At 39.8% G+C, this 19996-nt stretch overlaps 2 protein-coding genes across 2 annotated transcripts in view; one reads left to right on the plus strand and one right to left on the minus strand.

The window, feature by feature from the left end:
* The window catches only part of aldh1l2 (aldehyde dehydrogenase 1 family, member L2), a 38726-nt gene extending 31489 nt beyond the window's left edge, over positions 1–7237 (plus strand). The window contains exons 21-23 of the mRNA XM_084330589.1: positions 659–764; positions 2821–3020; positions 4969–7237. Coding sequence (XP_084186715.1) covers positions 659–764; positions 2821–3020; positions 4969–5024 — 362 coding nt within the window. The 3' untranslated portion in view covers positions 5025–7237. The remainder of the gene's footprint in view (positions 1–658; positions 765–2820; positions 3021–4968) is intronic.
* A 1167-nt stretch (positions 7238–8404) lies between these two features.
* nopchap1 (NOP protein chaperone 1) lies at positions 8405–17391 on the minus strand. The gene is made up of 4 exons (XM_084330220.1): positions 17259–17391; positions 17017–17094; positions 16300–16433; positions 8405–12183 (listed from the first exon to the last, which is right to left on the minus strand). Exons 1-4 carry the CDS (start codon positions 17317–17319, stop codon positions 12010–12012), a joined length of 447 nt encoding a protein of 148 aa, XP_084186346.1. The 5' UTR covers positions 17320–17391; the 3' UTR covers positions 8405–12009.
* Positions 17392–19996: the final 2605 nt, after the last annotated feature.

The raw sequence follows: 19996 nt of genomic DNA on the forward strand, positions 1-19996 counted from the left end.
GACCAGCTAAACTGAAAGCAAATGTGGAGCGCTGGGCTCGAACTGACGAGCCCAGCGTCTCCAGTATTTCGTATAATTGTTTAGATTGTTTCTAAACCTAAACAAAACATTTGGTGTGAGTATTTGTCAGCCTGTCAGTATCTAAGGAATGTCAACACCAGCATATTTGACTGTTACCGCTGAACACTGGATAAGAATGGACTGCATTTATATACAGCGCTTTTGTCCAAAGCGCATTACAACTTATACCTCACACACCGATATTAATATGATATTAATATGAATTATCTGCTTGCTAACAGCTATTAAGAAAGAGTTGGAATTGACTAAGTGAGAGCAGAGTATTCTAAGAATAGGCCTACTGACGAGCTTAAAAAATGGTTTAGTTTATGTAGACTAATGATCAAAAAGCATCATTGGCGTTATTTCGCCCGGTCCAGTGAGAGCGGAGGACAAGATTGCACCCGACTATTGTGATTTTTCCCGACTAGCAGTATAGCTGTGTCCGTGTCGATCTAGAGTAGACCTGATGACCGCACTGTTATTTCTATTAACAATTGATTAGATCTACAGTGTGTATGAACTGCCCTTTCCAAGATGTTATTGTTACTTTACTGTGATATATCAATTATGTGAATGAATCGCTGTCCCTTCTCAGGGTTCTTCATGGAGCCGTCGTTGTTCATCGGCGTGGAGGACCACATGTTCATCGCCAAGGAGGAGTCGTTCGGCCCCGTCATGGTGGTGTCCAAGTTCAAAGACGGGTATGTCCTCTGTTGTTAAGGCTGTTCTGATAGTTCTGAGAGTCTGAAAAAAGCTCCGATAGTTTATAACGGATCATTTTCACCACATTGCTTTTCAGTTTGTCAGCTTGATATGACGTTAGCTCAGCATTGTGTGTGTAAGATGGCTAACGGTTAGCAAGTTAGCAAATGTTACCTCTTATCAAGACAGGCTGTTTGTATTTCTTATACAATGACAGATTGATGGTGTCATTTTAAAATGCAAATCTGAACTTCATATATTGTTAGATTATCACTTCAACCCGGAAGTATAGGGCAGGAACAGATTTGGATAGGGATGACATTTAGCCCACACTGTGCTCGACGGTGTTAGTTAGTACAAACTTGAGAACTGTTAGGACTGTCTGACTCTTAATTAGTAAACAAACACTGCATGGACTCTGGCGCAGTGTGCTATGTATATAATGTATACTATTATCAAGAATATAGAATATAGGGCAGCCGAGTGGCGCAGTGGGCAAGGCGCTCGCCACTAACGCAGGAGATGCTGGTATCGAGCCCGGCTCTCTGCGTTGCTTCCGGCTTGGCCGGTCGTTCATACTAACACAATTGGCAGTGTTAGAGGGTGGGAAAGCCGGTGGGTGGGGATTGGACGTTGTGGACAGTGACTCCTACAGGTCGGTTGGTGCGCCTGTACAGTAGAATCAGGAAGTATCGGGGGCAGCGTGAGCCTCCCACGCGTTACTCCTCGCCACTGAGAGATCGCGCTGTTCAGGTGAAAAGATGCGATGGCTGCCTCCTCGTGTACCGGAGGGGACACGTGATGCAAGGCTTGGTCCTCACTACAGCCGACCAGTGGGAGGCATGGTCTAGCAACGTTCGAGACAGGGGAGGGGAGAATTGGCGAGGCGAAATTGGGATGGGAGAAAAATAGAAAAATAAGGAGAAAAAGTGGATAAAAAAAAAAGAATATAGAATATACTTCCATTATATTATTATTATTATTAGTACCTCCCCTCCCCTGTCCCCCATGCTGCTGCGATGCCTGCATTTCCCCAAGGGGATAAATAAAGGAAGAACACTTGCCTTGACTTAATACCGTAATTCCTCTAATAGTAACCCCGGCTTGTATTTGTTTCAACTGTAGCGGATACCAGGCTTGTATTAGGAGGAGGCATGTATAAGAGAGAGGCCTATATTTCAAATTTTCAAACAGATCATAATTAATAAATCAACATTTTGTGTCAGTTTGAACCCAGTAAAATGTACTGGGTTCATTTATTGAAACCAAGTACTGTATGAAATACGGTAGTAAACAGTGCAATTACAGGTGGTCAAAAAAAGTTAAATAAAGTAAAATAGTGCAATCACAATACTGGTATAATAATAATAACTTCGTTTTATACAATTCTGAGGTAGGCTTACTCTCTTGGTAAACATTAACCAACATTATATGGTATTTACTGCACAGCCAGGCCAGCATATAACAACAATAACAAAATATATTGCCTATGGTAAATCCGTTGAGGGAAATACCGTAATTCCTCTAATATACATGAAACCCGGCTTGTATTAGGAGGCCGGCTTATAATTGCTTAGCTCAACAGCGCACCCGGTCATTAATAGAGACCCGGTTTTTAATTGAATACCGGTTACTATTAGAGGAATTACGGTAGTTGTGTTTTCATCAACTAATCAAATAGTCTATCTTCTTATCAATAATATAAATAAAATAAATGCCTGTCAAACATCATCCCATTTCTGCATTGTACTGTATATTGTATTGTAACTCAGTTACAAATTTTTTTCTACTCTGTATTGTACCGGTATATTGAACACTTTTGTTTACACTTGTTTACGTACTTTTGACTTTCTATTTTATACTTTATCTATTTTTTTATCTAGCACAGTCTCGGGAGCAAAACAGAAAAAAGCATTTCATATAAAAGTATTCTGTATTTTTGTATGACAACTAATAAAGAAACTTGAAACTTAAAAACTTTAACAATTCTGTTACGAGACGGGGCTCCTTGACCAACGTCTTCTCCCCTCTGCCTCTCCTCCTAAACCCCTACAGCGATGTAGACGGCGTGCTGAAGAGGGCCAACGACACAGAGTTCGGTCTCGCCTCCGGTGTGTTCACCCAGGACATCAGCAAGGCCCTGTACGTGAGCGATAAGCTGGACGCCGGCACCGTGTTCATCAACACGTACAACAAGACGGACGTGGCATCGCCTTTCGGTGGCTTCAAACAGTCAGGCTTTGGCAAAGACCTTGGTAAGTAGTAGTAGTGTGAATTTTGTCAACGAAAATGATGACTAAATATGGTTGTCAACAAAGCTTTTTCCCCTGACTAAATCTAGACTAAAACAAAAAAGACAAAATCAAGACTAAAACTGACTAAGACTATAATGCTCAGACCTGTAGTTGACTAAAACTGACTAAGACTAAAATGCTCAGACCTGTAGTTGACTAAAACTGACTAAGACTAAAATGAAAAATAAATGAAGGTGACTAAATATGATGAGAATGAAAAAGGAGCATTTGACACATGACTAAGACTAAAACTATTGGTTTGATTATGTCTTATGGTGTATATGTGGAGCACTTCTATGCTCTATATGTATATATTATTTTTGTACAACCAGGGGTCATGTCTGCTTCACATTGGCTGTGGAAACGTTCGCTTCACTTTACTGTTTTTGTTATTTTAAGACTGGTGAGGGTCTTTAACTGTTTACATCTTTAACTCATTACATTATGGGGGGAGTGGGGAGAGGGACATCTACATGAATCTATGATCCAATAGAAATTAATGTGAATTTGACTGACTGTAGTGGTACATAGAATTGCATTACAAGAGAATAAAATGCCTTTTTTTCATTAACGAAAACTAGACAAAAATGTTATCTGTTTTCTGCGACTAAATCTAGACTAAAACGAAAAAAGACAAACTCGAGACTAAAACTGACTAAGACTAAAATGCTCAGACCTGTAGTTGACTAAAACTGACTAAACGAAAAATAAATGAAGGTGACTAAATATGATGAAAACGAAAAAGGAGCATTTGACACATGACTAAGACTAAAACTGAAATGAAAATAGCTGCCAAAATTAACACTGGTAGTAGTAGTGTGAATTGCCATTAAAGTAGAGCTGCTCGACGACGATGGCAAAAAAAATCCTAATCGCGGTTATTTTGGTCAATATTGAAATTGCGATTATTTAATTAAATTATTTAACTCATTGACTTTGGACACATTATGCATTTAGTGAATTGTTTTATTATTATAATTTTTTTTTAACATTGCATTTCCACAATAGTTTTATCTCGATGACCTTGTTTTAATAATCGTTGGTAGCCAAAATCGGAATTGAAACATGTTCTTGAATCTGTAGAACATGTTTGTTAATAACCCCCTGAAGAAACTGGTCAAAATCGATTTTAAAGATTTATTTTCCAGCACCTCTTTCTTCCCTTGTAATCAACAAGCTAAATGGGTATAATGTCAAATGTGCTTGATAAACAAATACTGTATATTCTATTCTTTAAAGAGTCTGTCTGTGTTGGACTGCGGAGATATAATTTAATGACATGCAGCGGCTTCCACTCTTATGCCCTTAGACTCTGTATATCATTCAGCCATTCGATTTATCACAGATTAATCAGATTTACATTCTATATAAAGCCATAATTGAATCACTTCGCTATTGGAGTGGACATCTGGACCCTATATAATACACAATCCGATGATTGGCTCACACTTAAAGCACCTAGAGTCTGTACTGAACTTGGGAAATCTGCTTTTAACTTCTGAGCTCCTTACACGTGGAACATCATACAACAAACTCTAAAACTCAATACTTTGGTATCCTTTGGTCAGTTGAAATCCTTAATAATTACCAATCGTACTACCATAACCTGCAGTTGTTTTAATTGATTGTATATCCCTCTGTTATGTTTTGCATTATTTCTTACATCTATGTATTTTTTTCATGTATTTATTATGTATTATGTTACCTCATTGAGAACGAGAGCGATTCATTCTCAAGTTGAATTAAAGATTGCATGAATGAATGTGGATCATACCAGTGCACTGACTGTACAGAGACGGTTCCCTCTTTATGTTTTAATGTCCATGCTCCCATTTTGGGCTCTCCTTGTCTGCCTCAGACGAAAACAATATAAGGAGCTTTGGACTGATTTGTATATTTTCTTCTACAGGAGAAGATGCTCTATCGGAATACCTCAAGACCAAAGCAGTGACCGTGGAGTACTGAGAACGTGGCCTTCACAGTGAACTTTAACCCCACGACCATTTTAAAAAGGGACTCACCTGCCTTTTTTTTCTTTTTTTTTTTACCAGGCAGTCAGCTTTGGCTTTGCTTTCTCTGCGTGCGTATGTATGTGTGTGTGTGTGTGTGTGTGTGTATGTGTGTGTGTGTGTGTGTATGTGTGTGTGTGTGAGTGAGAGAGAGATGAGAGCTTTGTTGTTGGTCTCTGCCACAGCCTTGGAAAAGCGTGCCTACAGTTATCATTTTTTTTAGCATTCTGCGCAGACACTTAAATTATGGACATGCGACACATGGCACTTCCCCCACTTCCCTATGATGCAGAACTCACGTCTATCAGACCCTGAGGCAGATCATGATCCGTGACAGGAGCCAAGGTGGGATTTGATGGGTTCTTCAACTCCTTTCGGTTCTTCCATGTACAGCACAACAAGTTTTATTTAAAGGTCCGGTCCAAATGAAGGCAAAAGGTATAGATAGACCTGGGGAGTTTCTCAAGGTGGCAGGTTTATACGGTTCCACTTATTCAATTCGTCTGAAGCTCGACGGGAGCAGAGTTGAGCATCATTATTAAATGAGATTTGCGTTTTTAAAATGTCTGAAAAATAAAGACTTGGGTACAAGTCTGTGCCAAAATGCACAAGGAACTACATCTCAAGACCAGTTTTGAGCGAACACAACGTAACCGAGAGAATAATGTCACCAAACCAAAATAGGCATTTTCTCAAATACAAGAAATATCTTATTGACCTCCGTCGAAGATTATGAACCTACACAATACGGTTTGGCTGTAATGTTTATAGTTTGATATTCACAGCGCCGCTACAATGGGAGGGAACTCACAATGGAACCTCACTCCCCAGGTCTATAGCTCTGTCACACTCCCCAGGTCTATAGCTATACTATAGCCCTGCCACACTCCCCAGATCTATAGCCTGGTCACACAAAGGCAAAACAAGACATTGACGTCTTTGTGAAATTGTTCACACCAGTCTTAATAATACAAGTGATATATACGTGAGTTTCTCACGTGTTTCTGAAACTGAAAGGTTCATGTACTGTACATTTCTGATACATTGGAATAGTATTTTTAAGTTAAGATGGGAGGTGAAAGATGCAATATTTTCTTTTAATCACCTGCAAGTCTACCGTACCTTTTCAAGAATTTCACCATATGGACTAGAATCCTCAGGCTAATCTTGCTTTTAATTAGATATGTAAACAGATATTGTAGTTTTTTTTTGCTAATGACAGATCATTCGTTATAAATTATTTGGTAAAGGTACCACTAAGTAAAGGGGGGAAACAGGCTCTCATGCCTGCAATTAGTTCTTAGTTACTGTAATTGTTAAGTAATCATAAATCAAAACAAAATCTCTTTGAGGCACTGTAAACCAAAGGGAAGTCTGGAATATATTTCTTTGGAGTAGTGAATATTTGTATAAACAACATTGTACGACCAGCCATTGTAAACACCACCAGTGAAACGGGATCTTTCCAAGTCGCTTTCTAGCGTTGAACCTTGTTCCAGGTTTTTTTTTGTTATTATGAAAATATACTAGTTTCAAATTGATCTTCCAAAATGACAGTGCACCTTTAAGAGATGGGACCAGACCACCTCCTCGTGCCAAATATTTTTCTTTGAATTTAGAAGAAAATCAGCTTCCTGGTTTGATCGATTTTTGCAGCAATTTGCATATGAGCCATTTTGCTTAATGTGTGCTCCATTACACAGGTTATTTTACATCCATATTTAACATCACAAGATATTCAGTAAGACAGCCCTATGTCAAATTTTAGTTTATTTGTAAATATTTTTTTAACAAAAGAAAAATAAACTATTTGATATATATATTTTTGACATTGGCATTCAAATTAACACATCACAACACTAGATCAGTTAAATAAGTGCACCGCCTTATTGTAGACGCTTTACGTTCATTTCTTTTTGTGTTAAAGCTAAAAAAGAATATAGTATATCATTACAAAATAGCTGATGAAACAGGTTTTCTATGTGTCCCCCCCCCCCCCCCCCATTCTCACCAAGGGCTACTAAGAACAGTGTGTTTTCATTGTATGTGCAATTGTCTCCAAAGGCATCGCAGCCTGTGATATAGAGTGAAAATAAAAGGGAAGGGAAAGTGTTCAGTACCTCTTGCTCCCTGTCGTAGTCAGACTCCAGTTATGCCCGTTAGGTTGAATAAACGTTGAACTGAATTTAACCGTCATTTGGTCATGTTTTTGAGCACGTTTCTCTAAATGGATGTCCTTCCGACCTGTGAATCACTAAATACTAACTGGAAAGCGTAAGTATTACAGCCGCTGAACGGCGAGTCAATATGTTGAAATATATTGCGTCACATTTTTTACTTGGAAGAACTTGGGAGTGCCTGCCATCGGTACAGTATACGGTTGGGCAATGGGCATGGTGGTGGGACTCAACATCAGTGGTAACAGTATTAGGCAATTGAGATATAATTTGTTCTTGGTTGAATTGCAGTTGAATTATATACATGGGGTTCAGACATGGATGAGGGTTGGTGGTGGTACCTCAGACAAAGAAGCATAGAAGTCCCTTTTAAGTTTTCAGAGGAACTATTTTTTCAAACTTTATTATCTAAAGATGGTAAGTGTAAGTGTTGTATTCATTCATAGTTAAAGACAGTAGAGGTTGTGTACTTTATTATATAAATATGGTGAGTTAGAGTGTTGTGTACATTCATACAGTCGAGATTGAGTAGTTTCTTGTGATATATCACATTCACACTTGGATTTCACAAGCGATTTAGATTAACTTCACAACTGCAAATACATGGGCTGCCCAATTTTTTTTTAAACAGACTTATATGGTTCTTGAATACAATCCAGGGGCATTATGCCAACATTTAGTAATTAACATGGAAAAAGCTAACGAGTATTGCAATATAACAAAGTTAATGCATGGCAATAGTGTTGCCAGATATACTGGAGTGTATTGTAAGCTTAACAGAATAAGTAGGCTGTTGAAAGGATCACAGGAGCAGATATGAACAATATATATAAAAAGACTTGAGAGCTAGTGAAACAGCTAGGATATACTAGCTGTTAAGAACTGACGATAAGATTCACTGAATGTTCAGATTCTGAATAACTGATATATATACTTAAGTTAAGTATCGCTTTGCAGTGGTTAGTCATTATATCGCCAATGTATAGTAAACAGTCGAAAGAATGTCTATGAAATTGTAGTTTTCCCTTGCATCTTGATAATTAGAAGAATCAATAGCTACCATACTTTTCGGACTATAAGCCGCGGCTTTTTCCCCCATTTTTCGACCCTGCGGCTTATATAACGGTGCGGCTTATATGTGACTCGACGTGACCAAACCCGAAAATGTAAAAATCAAAATATTGCTTTTTTGACTGCATTGAAATGTTATTTATCTGTTCCCTTATTTGCTAAACTTAATACAACTTGTAAATGAGTTAATTCTTGTTATTTGTCCGACAGTATTGTGTCCCAATGCTAATTACATATGGTAATTAAACATTAAAACACCTGCGACTTATAGTCCAGTGCGGCTTATATATGTACACATCATTCAATTTAGCTGCTGCGGCTTATAGTCAGGTGCGGCTTATAGTGCGAAAAGTACGGTAATCAGAAAAAAATAAAAAAGGTTGGAGAGACAGTCAGAGTTAAAGTACAGTATTTTAGATTTATTTAGAGAAATTGAATTTGGTAGTACATTTACCATATATTTATGAAAACAACGTAAACCTTTCATTCATGTGTCTTAAACCTGGAGACAACCCTGTCTGGATCATTGTCAGCAGTATTGCCATAGGCCTAATCATGGTACTTTTATAAAAAAAAAATTAAATACAGAGTTAGGCTGGGGGGGGGGAGGGGGGGGCAGTCTGACACACAAGGGTAATCAAAGTGTATTATTCAATATAGCTCGTATAGCTATTAGCTATAGGGAGGTGTAGTGGCACTGGTTACGTCATTGTTGTTTCCGGCCGGTCCACCTCGCAATGTATTTCCAATGGACACATTTCTAAATCGTCTCGTTTGAAACAAATAAAGCATGAACATTGGCATGGTGTACCTTTCTGTGTGTATTCATCCACAAGCTATAGCTCAACATGAAACAATTTGCAATTAATCATAAATATAATTGTATTTTAAACAAAAATGCTTAAACAATGATGTTGGTGATAGAAGGGAACTCATTTTGTGCAAAAAGGGAAAGCTTGCCAATGTTCATGAGGCAGAATTATTACAATAGCCGATAATCCATTTTCCCAATGATACGGGTGGACCGTGCAGGAAACTACAGTGACGTCAGACTACACCTCCCTATAGGCCTACAAAGCTGAGCAGAAGATAAATAAAGCAGTACAGCCCTCCAGCCTGCACCCACAGACGACGGCTGCATTCACACCCAAATTAGCACATTCCCTCCCCTCTGTGTCTTCCCTTTAGTCCCCTAAAAGTGAGCCCTCTGGTGACCACATTCCTGACGTACAACAAGTAACCCCTTCTGGTTCTCTGCAAGGGAAGAAGGACAAGGGAACACTGTACTGTATTGTACCCATTCTGCAATCTGTTAATAAAGTTTTCAATCAATCAATTCATGCTGTAAATCTAGCATTTTATACCCTTCATGGAAGGGAGGAAAAACAAGGGATCAAGTTGAAGGCGAATCCCACTTAAAATTTTTTGGCAGAAGAGGCTTCCGTTTGACGGTCGATTCCATTTCCAAGCCATGTTGATGAAAACAATACGATACAAATCATAACGCCAAACTTTTGAAACTATAAAAGGTATCCTTTTAAGGCTTGAGGGCAAGCGGACAAGCAGCGAGGCCCACAAACTGTTGTGTTCTTCTGGGCTTCGTGCGAAGGCAAGGCTGCTCTGGTGCCACCCGACACGATTGAATCGTTTGAACTTTGGGGGATTCCAAAGCCACATCATGCCACTTTCAGTCACGCAGCTGTTTGGGAGGTTGACGTGTTCATCCACTGAAAACACAGAGTAATTCCATGCCCAAAATAAGGCACTGCAGTTTAACAGAATGACCTCTTGTCCAAAGGTTCCCACAGTGCAGTGATTAGGTAGTCCTACATCTCTCTTGTTATGCAGGGGGTCAGCATTCACAACCCTGCACCTCCGTGTACACCTCCTGCCGGTTAGAGAAGTGAGCTTGTGATCGGAAGGTCGCTGGTTCGATCCCGGGGACTGGCAGGAAACCTCTGAGTGTGTGGGGGGGGGGGGGGGGGGGGGTGAATAACGCTTTGCCCTCCCTCAGTACCGGCTGTTGGAAGGTCCCTGGAGCGAGGCGTTGTTGGCCAACTGCTCCAGTGCTACAACCGCAATATGCAAACAAAAGGTTGAGACCATCCCCAACAGAATACATGTACCTTTTGCATTTTAAATGGTCGATTCTTCTCTCAGACCGATGTATATTTTAGAACCATTTAGTTTCTTGAAGAACACCAATGTATTACTACGCACTGGAGCTACCTAGCTAACTAGCTAGCTCCAGGATATTGCGTCGGTCTGAGAGAAGAATCAAGCATCGGAAACGCTATGAGGACGGTTGTATTCCGTCGTGGATGGTTAAAACCTTTGTTTGCATGTTGTGGCTCAAGACTTTTTTAATTCACACCGGACCCTGTGTGCTGCCCGTCTAAAGCTGCGTGGCTCACTCGGAACAGAGCTAGAACTTCAACCACGCGACTCAATAAGTCAGCGAACAGCTGTGCATCGATTAAACGACTACTGGGAAGTATTTCAAACCTGAACTATCCCTTTAACACTTTGGCGACCACAGTCTTGCGGCGATTTATGCCTCAGAGGACAGAGGTTGGTTTACAAACCGATGTACTTTCTAAGAGCTATATATATCATTTATAGTATTGCTATCTGTCCATTCTCACTTGAGTGCATAAACCGTGCCTTCATAATGGCTTAAAGAAAATAAAAATCCATCGGTTGGTTGTCATTTTATAGCGTCGTGAATATAAGGTTTATCGCGCTTTTCGTCTCGTCTTTTTTCCAGGAAGCTAGATAATAGGCTAAACGTTGGCGCAGTTATATCAAACGCCATTTCTGCTGTATATATACGAATGAAATAAAACAAACTGCGTAGCATCCGGACTATTACAGAGCATCTATGGATGAAATGGGGGCGGCGGGGAACGCCGATTAGTATTATTGATTAGCAATAGAGTGTGCGTTCAGGTAGCCAATGTCAGTGATCGATCACGTTAGGTTTTAAAACAATGTCCAATCCAGCTGTAATATGGGGGAATAGTATCCTACCGTCAGGCCATGTGATCGCCGGCAGCATTTCTTCATTAGTCATCGGATTCTGGTAGATCGATATGTCCATTGGCTAATCATAAATTCCATTATTCGAGGCTGAAATATGCGTTCGGTAACGGGATCAAAGATGGAGGGTCTTCGTTTGGAATCGAGGCTCATATGATCCGCCCACAGACTGTAAAAGATTTTTTTTTACAATCGCCCTCAATGATACTGCGGATCTGGCCGGTATTGCATGTTTCGAAAATCAAATATGTGGGTAGGTCATGCATCTCGATCGCGGACGTTAATAGCGTTATAAATATGGAATAAAACAATAACAACTTGCCAAAGCTATATACGTGGCTCTGGTCCACAACGCATGGCACAGAAACACGTATATATACGTGGCCGGTCCTTAAAGTGTTAATATGAGATTTTACATGACTATGCCGATATTGCTGTACATAATATTGATATCGGGAAATAAATCCCTCTTATTATAGTGACTTTCTTCTTATTTCATGATGCAAGTTAACGTAATATATTCACTTCACAACTGACCCAGGGTCAGTTTGACTGCTTAGGATGACCGCATACACCCCGATAAGCCCAAAGCAAATAAAATCCATCTTTCAAAAACACAATTGTCCAAAAAAAATAAGTGTCTTTAAGGACCACTTAATCCCCGAGCTGGTTGAGGACCTGGATGTCGGCTTTTCTCGTTCTCGGTTTGTTGCCGGGCAGTTTGAGGTTCTCCTCGGTGACCTCGCTCTCCTCTTCAGACTCCTCCTCGTGTGAAGACTCCTCTTCGGAGGCGCTGTCCGAGTCGCTGAGCTCCACCAGAGCCACGTCCTGAGGGGTCACAGAGGTTCGTGGACAGAAGAGGAGGACATCAAACATGATCAATAAACTCATAATAATCAGTGTTGTTTCCCCAATTATTTTGCGGCCAACATTGGTGGTTTGAGGGGGGGACATCTTTGGTTTTTCGGTTAGATAAGAAGATACAATATTATTTTATTGATCCCCTTGGGGAAATTCAGGTGTGATAGCAGCAAAGAGGGGGGGGAAGTACAGGCATGGGCAGGATAATAGAAGAAAGACATAGATACAGGCAATAAAATGTTATCTGAATATTAAATATGACAGTATAAACACAAGTGCCCTATTGGTCCTAATATACGTTATAATAAATATAGGCAATAAAAGATGTAATCCGAATACATAGTCATACTATGAATAAAAGTAAACAGTATACACAAGGTGGTGGGCGGTGTAACGGTAGAAATCCTTGCCAAGGTAGAGATTTGACCGGATGTACCGGTAGAAGGCTACTTTTAAGCTCTTTGAATGTAAAAATACTAGGGCTGTCAAAATTAATGCTTTAACTTGAGATTAATTCAAATGAATTAAAGCATTAAAATAAATTAATCTACATTAATATATGGAGTGAAAAATCTTCAATTTTAGCACCGCAGATATAAGAAAGAGGTCTAGCTGAGTCAATGTTGATGGTTTTGTTGAACATTTGTATTTCACAGAGAGAAACTGTATTCAAAGAACGCTATTAAAATAGTCTTTGAATCTAAATATACTTTCTTTGTGTTGATTTTACATTAATTCCATGATTTTACTCAAGTAAATATCCGTTACAAGCTTCGGTTTTAAGTAATTTTTTTATCTAGATTAATTACAGAAAATTGTGAGATTAATTTAATAAAAAAAATTTAATCTATTGACAGCACTAAAAAATACCTTTTCACGTTTACAAATGTAACACACAAAGCTAGCAAACCATGCGCGGCCAATATAATAAATTGATGCATCGTGAAATGGAGGGCAGCAAGTGTGATACAGGAGCTCCCGTTCCCGATGCAAACAATGATGAATAATTAGTTTGAAAGGTGCTTCGTCCATCTGGGGGTGGTTTGGGTTTAAAAAGTTGGACATAGAGCAGAAAACTATTATCTGCAAGCAATGTCAAGCGAGAGTTGTTACCGGCTGCACGCAGACACAAGCAGTCCCCCCACAGGTGGTGCTAAACGAAATACCACAACACACAGACATCACTAGCCCAGTCATTTCCCAGTGTTGTCCGTATGACAAAAAAAATAAACCAAGCGGTGGAAGGACATTACAAACATTACAAAATGTCCAATGACTAATGTTAGCTGCTAATGTCAACTAAGCTGGTGCCAAAACAGTTAAAAAGGTTGTCCCCGGATGTGGAGCCTGATGGCCATTGGCATGAAGGAGTGGCCGAGGCGGTTAGTAGGGTGTGTGCGTGTGTGTGGGGGGGGGGGGTCAGTCTGTGGCCGATTGTGCTTCTCATAGAGTGGGTGGGAGGGGGTCTCCAGGACAGGACATCCTTCTCTCTGCCACCACCTCTAGTTTGACCAGCTCAACTCTGCACCAACTAGTGCATGTTGCAGGCAGCAAAAAACATCATCTTATTTGTGTGTTTTATTATGTTATGGCTACTATTTCTTAAAAATGTACCTGTAGTTTTTTGTACTTTTTGAAGGAATATGAACTACCGGTAAATGACAGTTGTGGTAAAAGCGCATTTTATCCTGGTTTACGCCTGGAAATGGTCTTTTGATCCATGTCTCCGCTCCGATAATGAGCTGACTATTCAGTGATGATTGGTGACGAGCTGACTATTCTGTGATGATTGGTGACGAGCTGACTATTCTGTGATGATTGGATAACGAGCTGACTATTCTGTGATGATTGGTGACGAGCTGACTATTCTGTGATGATTGGATAACGAGCTGACTATTCTGTGATGATTGGATATCCAAATGTTTAATAATTTTTTTGGGTAGTAGTTATGGCTGGGAGTTATACCGCCATGGATCCATGCACCTGTACAGATTGTTTACAATAAAAATAATAGACACTGTATATTTAAAAATGTGTTTTAAAACAATTTGCATGAAATACCACCGACCACGACAGTTGTATTACACAATAAAGACATAGAAAGGATGTCATATCACATCAATGTGGAACGCCCTACCCAAAGCTGTAAAGGAATGTGAATCACTACCCACTTTCAAAACCACTCTCAAAGAACACCTACAGGAGACTGCAATTCGAAACTGGCCCCTGTAAATGTCCTAACCAAACCCCCTCCAATGTACAGTAATTTACCTAGTATGGTTGTCAATATTCCAATGTACAATGTTGCTTGTTTGTACAGTGTCGCCCCCCCCCCCCCCCCCCCCCCCCAATGTACAGTTTTGCTTGTTTATACAGTGTTCCCCCCCCCCCTCCCCCCCCCAATGTAAATTACACAGTATGGTCGTCAATATCGCAATGTACCCAACCGCCCCCACACAACCTCCTCCAATGTACAGTTTCTACGTCAAATGTATATACTCCTATACTCCTTTCTTGACTCTTTTTGTATCACAAACAGTACTGTATTTGCAAATCTGGTATGTCATAAATGTATAGATGTAGCAGTACTGTCTATCTGTATGTCATGTATGTCATATATGTTATGATGAATTGAAAATGGGGGACCCTGATGTAAACAAGACGAAAGTCTTTCTCAGGTCTGCATCCCCTTAACAATTGTATGTATTGAGCTGTACTGTACCCATTCTGCAATCTGTTAATAAAGTTTTCAATCAATCAATCAATCAATCACTGTCATTTAAACTGGAAAAGTAAATACTGCCAATACTAAGACAAACATTGTCATATGATATTTTGGTCATATTGCCCTAGTGGCAGCCAATCATTACAGTATGCTGACTTGTCCTGTTTTTGAGTAAATATTTGTACAGCTGCCTTTTCTGAAGGAGTCAAACCAAGGATGTTTCTTGTCAATGTATAACTAGGGACATTTACCCAGCAGTGGTGACTGACAAGTGACAACCTTTTATTTTTTTACTTTGACAGTGCACCCCTGCCGAATGAATACAGAGGAAACAAAGTTGCATATAATTAAAATCATAAACAGGTTAGGGGTGGGCAGTATGGTACACATTTTATATCACAGTATATTTAGAATTTTGGATGGCAACAGCGGTGTATATCACGGTATATATACATTTTTCTTATAATAATAAAAAATGCTTTAGGAGCAGTACAGGAGCAGACTCTGGGATAGTAACAATTTATATGAGGTTTCTACTGGGCTCTCCCATTAGTATTCTGTCATCTGTATATTATTATATACAGTTTGGTAACTGTATCACACTTCCCATTACCATGCAGTCCCAATAGTCCCAATATGATGAGCATCAACCAGATTTATTTAAAGGGAGAGTTTGCATCTTCAACTAGTCGGTTACACTCTTGAATCTTGAACTAGGCATGCTGTGACTTCAACTCTTAAACTTCTGGACTGTATCATTCTGCCCTCAGACACCACTGTGTCCTTTATGAAAAAGTTGGATGGCCTTTACTGGTTGAAAGGAGTCACCATCATTGTTATTCGTCTATTTTTAAAGCCCGTATTGGTAAGCTTCCCCCTTACATCACAACACTGTTGGAATGGAATCGTGGAACCTATTCTACACGTTCAAATGACTGGTTATTTTCTTAGGGTTCCTCAAGTTTGCTCTGAACTAGGAAACACTGATTTTCCCTTTGATGCTTCCTCCAACACCTGGAATGCCCTCCAATTGACTCTGAAGCTGTAGGTTCTTCCTTCCTTGGCTGCATTTTAAAAGTATGATCGCCGACCACCGTGTGTCAAGTCAACTTGTAACTATCTTAGCTTTGTTGTGCCTTTATGTATGAATCTGCTGAACTGTGTCTTTGTTTTGTAAGCTTGTTGTCGCTGTGAACGAGGGTAACCCCAGTGTCTCACGAGTTTAAATAAATAAAGGTTTGAAATGAAAAGTACAATACCAAGTGGGGCTCTTTTGCCTAGAGAGGTTGCTGTTTGACAGCAATTACAGATTCTACCTTTAAATCCCACTCCTAGATGCGATCGTTAGACCGACTCACCATCTCTATGACCCTCTCGGCCTCCTCCACACACTCGATGTCAAAGTGGCCGGCGGGAGCCTCCTTCATCTGTTGCTTCAGCTTCTCGTTGGCCTGGGCCATCTGGGGCAGGAAGGACTGCAGCCGCTCCAGAACTAGTGGCAACACACCAACAACAACAAAGATCATGTTGTTAACGCCGTTTAAAAAGACACCGGTTGACAAGACAGTGCGACCAAAAGAGAGAGGGGGAGGGAGAGAGAGAGACTTTAGTTTAGTTTGTTAATAAATGTTAGCAGATGCATGAGGGAACACAGTTGAAATGTTTTGTGTTCAGAAGTATGACCCCCCCCCCCCCCATTCTATCAGGTCTTTGATTGTTGATATTTGCAGATTCTTATTTATTTACTGATAATTATTTGTCAATGTTTACTGTGTTTATTGTATTGCTTTGGCAATGTAGGTATTTTCCGGTCATACCAATAAAGCTAATTTGAATGAGAGAGAGAGAGAGAGAGAGAGAGAGAGAGAGAGAGAGAGAGAGAGAGAGAGAGAGAGAGAGAGAGAGACCATGAATGAATGAATGAAAACTTTATTTAACAGATTGCAGAATGGGTACAATACAGTACGGCTCAATACATACAATTGTTAAGGGGATGCAGACCTGAGAAAGACGTTTGTCTTGTTTCAATCAGGGTCCCCCCCATGAACACACACATACATAGACAACACACTCACCATTACTCCTTGGGACCCTCTCCGTCTGCAAAGATCCGCCAGACTTTGGCTTCAAGAGAAGCTGATCGTGCAGAAGACCTGTCATGAAGAATAACAATTCACTGAAGTGAACCCACGTGTGTACGGCGATGTTACGGTAGCCATAGCCACAGTTAGCCTACGCAGTAAGTCAACGTCGTGGGTTCCACTTCCAACGCCTTTCATTTCCAGAATGTTTGAAAACAAAGAATAACGTTACCAACCTTCTCCATTGCCGCATGACAGCAAATCTTGTGAGCTTGTTTTCTTGATATTCAATTCCATGTTTGAGGTTGTAGTTACTACTACTGTTTGTTTTGAATCAACGTGTGTGGCGTGTAAAGGACAACATCCGGGTTCTTCTTCTTCTTCGTGTGATTTCCGGCAGCAACATCCGGGTTAAAGGTGAGGACACTATAAAAGCAGGGAATCTATAAAAGAAGGAATGGTCAACACGTCACCGTGTAGCGCGTGAACGCGCATTGGTGCCAAGTGTGAATGATGAATGAATGGATGAATGAATGAATGAATGAATGAATGAAAACTTTAGTTAACAGATTGCAGAATGGGTACAATACAGTACGGCTCAATACACACAATTGTTAAAGGGGAACTATCTTATAAATGGCCTTTTTCAGTGTTTAGCATTGTTTCCTAGCTATGTGGACTTATATTAATATGATCTATGTCTCTAATTATCATATTGGCGCATTCTTCCAATTCTCCTCTCACAATATTCACCCTCACTGAACTGAGTCATCTGAAAATGTGCTGATTTGTGATGTCAGAAAGACACAGCTGCATGTTAATGTTCAGGCGGCGCAGTAACTTACCATTGTGGTTGGAGCCCAGCCTCAAAACGGCTTAGGATCTTGAGGTAGAAAAATGCTGTTTTTGAGGACTTGATTAGAAATACAAAACAATGAATTAAAAAAAAAATTTAATTACAGAGGTGTTCCATAAACTCACAGGAATTGTGTAAAAGTGCCCAAATAGTGAAAGAAATAGTAAAATAGTTCCCCTTTAAGGGGATGCAGACCAGAGAAAGACTTTCGTCTTGTTTACATCAGGGTCCCCCATTTTCAATTCATATTGACATTTATGACATACACAACAACATACATGACATTTATGTGCCAAACGTTCAGTTGATTGATTGATTGATTGAAAACTTTATTAACAGATTGCAGAATGGGTATAGTACAGTACAGCTCAATACATACAATTGTTAAGGGGATGCAGACCAGAGAAAGACTTTCGTCTTTTTGTTTACATCAGGGTCCCCCATTTTCAATTCATCATATGACATACATGACATACAGATAGACAGTACTGCTACATCTATACATTTATGACATACCAGATTTGCAAATACAGTACTGTTTGTGATACAAAAAAGAGTCCAGAAAAGAGAGTATATACATTTGACGTAGAAACTGTACATCGGTTGAGTAGGTGGGGTGGGGTTGGGTGGGTGGGGGACACTGTACACTGTACAAGCAAAACTGTACATTGGAATATTGACAAAGCCATACTTGGTCATTTACTGTACATTGGAGGGGGTTGGGTTAGGACATTTGCAGGGCCCAGTTTCGAATTGCAGTCTCCCTTAGGTGTTCTTTGAGAGTGGTTTTGAAAGTGGGTAGTGATTCACATTCCTTTACAGCTTTCTTGTACTTTCCTGAGCTTTCCAGCACATTCCTTTCCATGTATTTCACTATTAAACCTATATTGATAATGATAATCCGTCGACAAGCATGATCCACCACAACACCCTACTGTATCTCCCAAGCACAGCACAGCTCCGGATGTTTCTTTTAGAAGTAGTCTTTAATTGTCATGCAGAATAACACACGCATGCGAGATGGGCGACTCACAGGAACACACACACACACACATGCACTGAGTTGCAGATGAAATGTCTCTGCACTTTTCCCATCCCGTCGTCCTTCCCTCTCAAGGACCAATCCAAGTGCTCCTGTCCGTCTTCGTCAGGGACGCAACAGTGTTAGCGATGTGTTCTGCATGTTTTTCCATTGGGTTTATCTTATTGGGACAATATATACCGTATACACACAAGTCCAGATAATTTTGCCCCATATAAAATGTATATATATACACAGTATACATCTATATATATATATATATAAGTTTGCTATATGGGCAACAACTTGTTTTTCTTTTCCACTAATTTGTTATTGTTGCTCTGAGTTGATAACATTTTTGATGGGATGCATTCATTACTGTATATTTTCTCGATTCATATGTCATAATGTTTCCATTTTCATGAATTATATTGTTCAAAAGTTACATGTCAATATTTTCTTCCATGCAAAGGGTTGTCCATCGATCAGCAAGTTACTATTGAACCACAGTATTCACTGCTGTACGTCAGGTTGTTGTGGTCGGTAATACCGAAGCCGGAGCCAGCTGGTAAATGAAGATGGCTCAACATTTAGGGCTAAGATATCTTTAGTTAGTTAGTCATTATATAGTTATGCACATTTTTTTCTTATCTGGCCATATATATTTCTTTTGATCAAATATCTTTATTTCTTTAGTTTTTATACCTAAAACAAGACGAACACAATACAGTAGTAGTAATAATAATAATAACCAAGACTTCACAATAATCTCATAACAATAATGACAATAGAAATAATGAAAATAATAAAAACACATTATAAAACTATAAAACTACATTAACACAGACATTACAAAAGACATTTCACAAAAACAATATTCCTTCCCCCACTCCCACCCCAGGACCCCTCAGGACCAGCACCTCGACCCCGCCTCGCCGCTAGATCATGGCCTTTACTTAAACGTTGGACTGCCCAACCCCTATCACCCGGGCAGCAGAGATCTCCATGTAAATGACATCCAATAGTGTCAGAGACCAATGCATCATTGTGAGTTTCGCAGGTTGTTTCCACCTCATGGCTATCAGCTTCTTGGCTGC

This window comes from Notolepis coatsorum (genome assembly GCF_963971535.1).
Source record: "Notolepis coatsorum genome assembly, chromosome: 15".
Lineage (NCBI taxonomy): Eukaryota > Metazoa > Chordata > Actinopteri > Aulopiformes > Paralepididae > Notolepis > Notolepis coatsorum.

Bases quoted from the DNA above. Each gene is read 5' to 3' on its own strand.
- nopchap1 (XM_084330220.1), bottom strand. From the start codon at position 17,319: ATGGAATTGAATATCAAGAAAACAAGCTCACAAGATTTGCTGTCATGC. The intron at 17,095-17,258 runs GTTGGTAACGTT...TCTTCATGACAG, and splicing joins GTCATGCGGCAATGGAGAAG to GTCTTCTGCACGATCAGCTT. The intron at 16,434-17,016 runs GTGAGTGTGTTG...TGTTGCCACTAG, and splicing joins GAGGGTCCCAAGGAGTAATG to TTCTGGAGCGGCTGCAGTCC.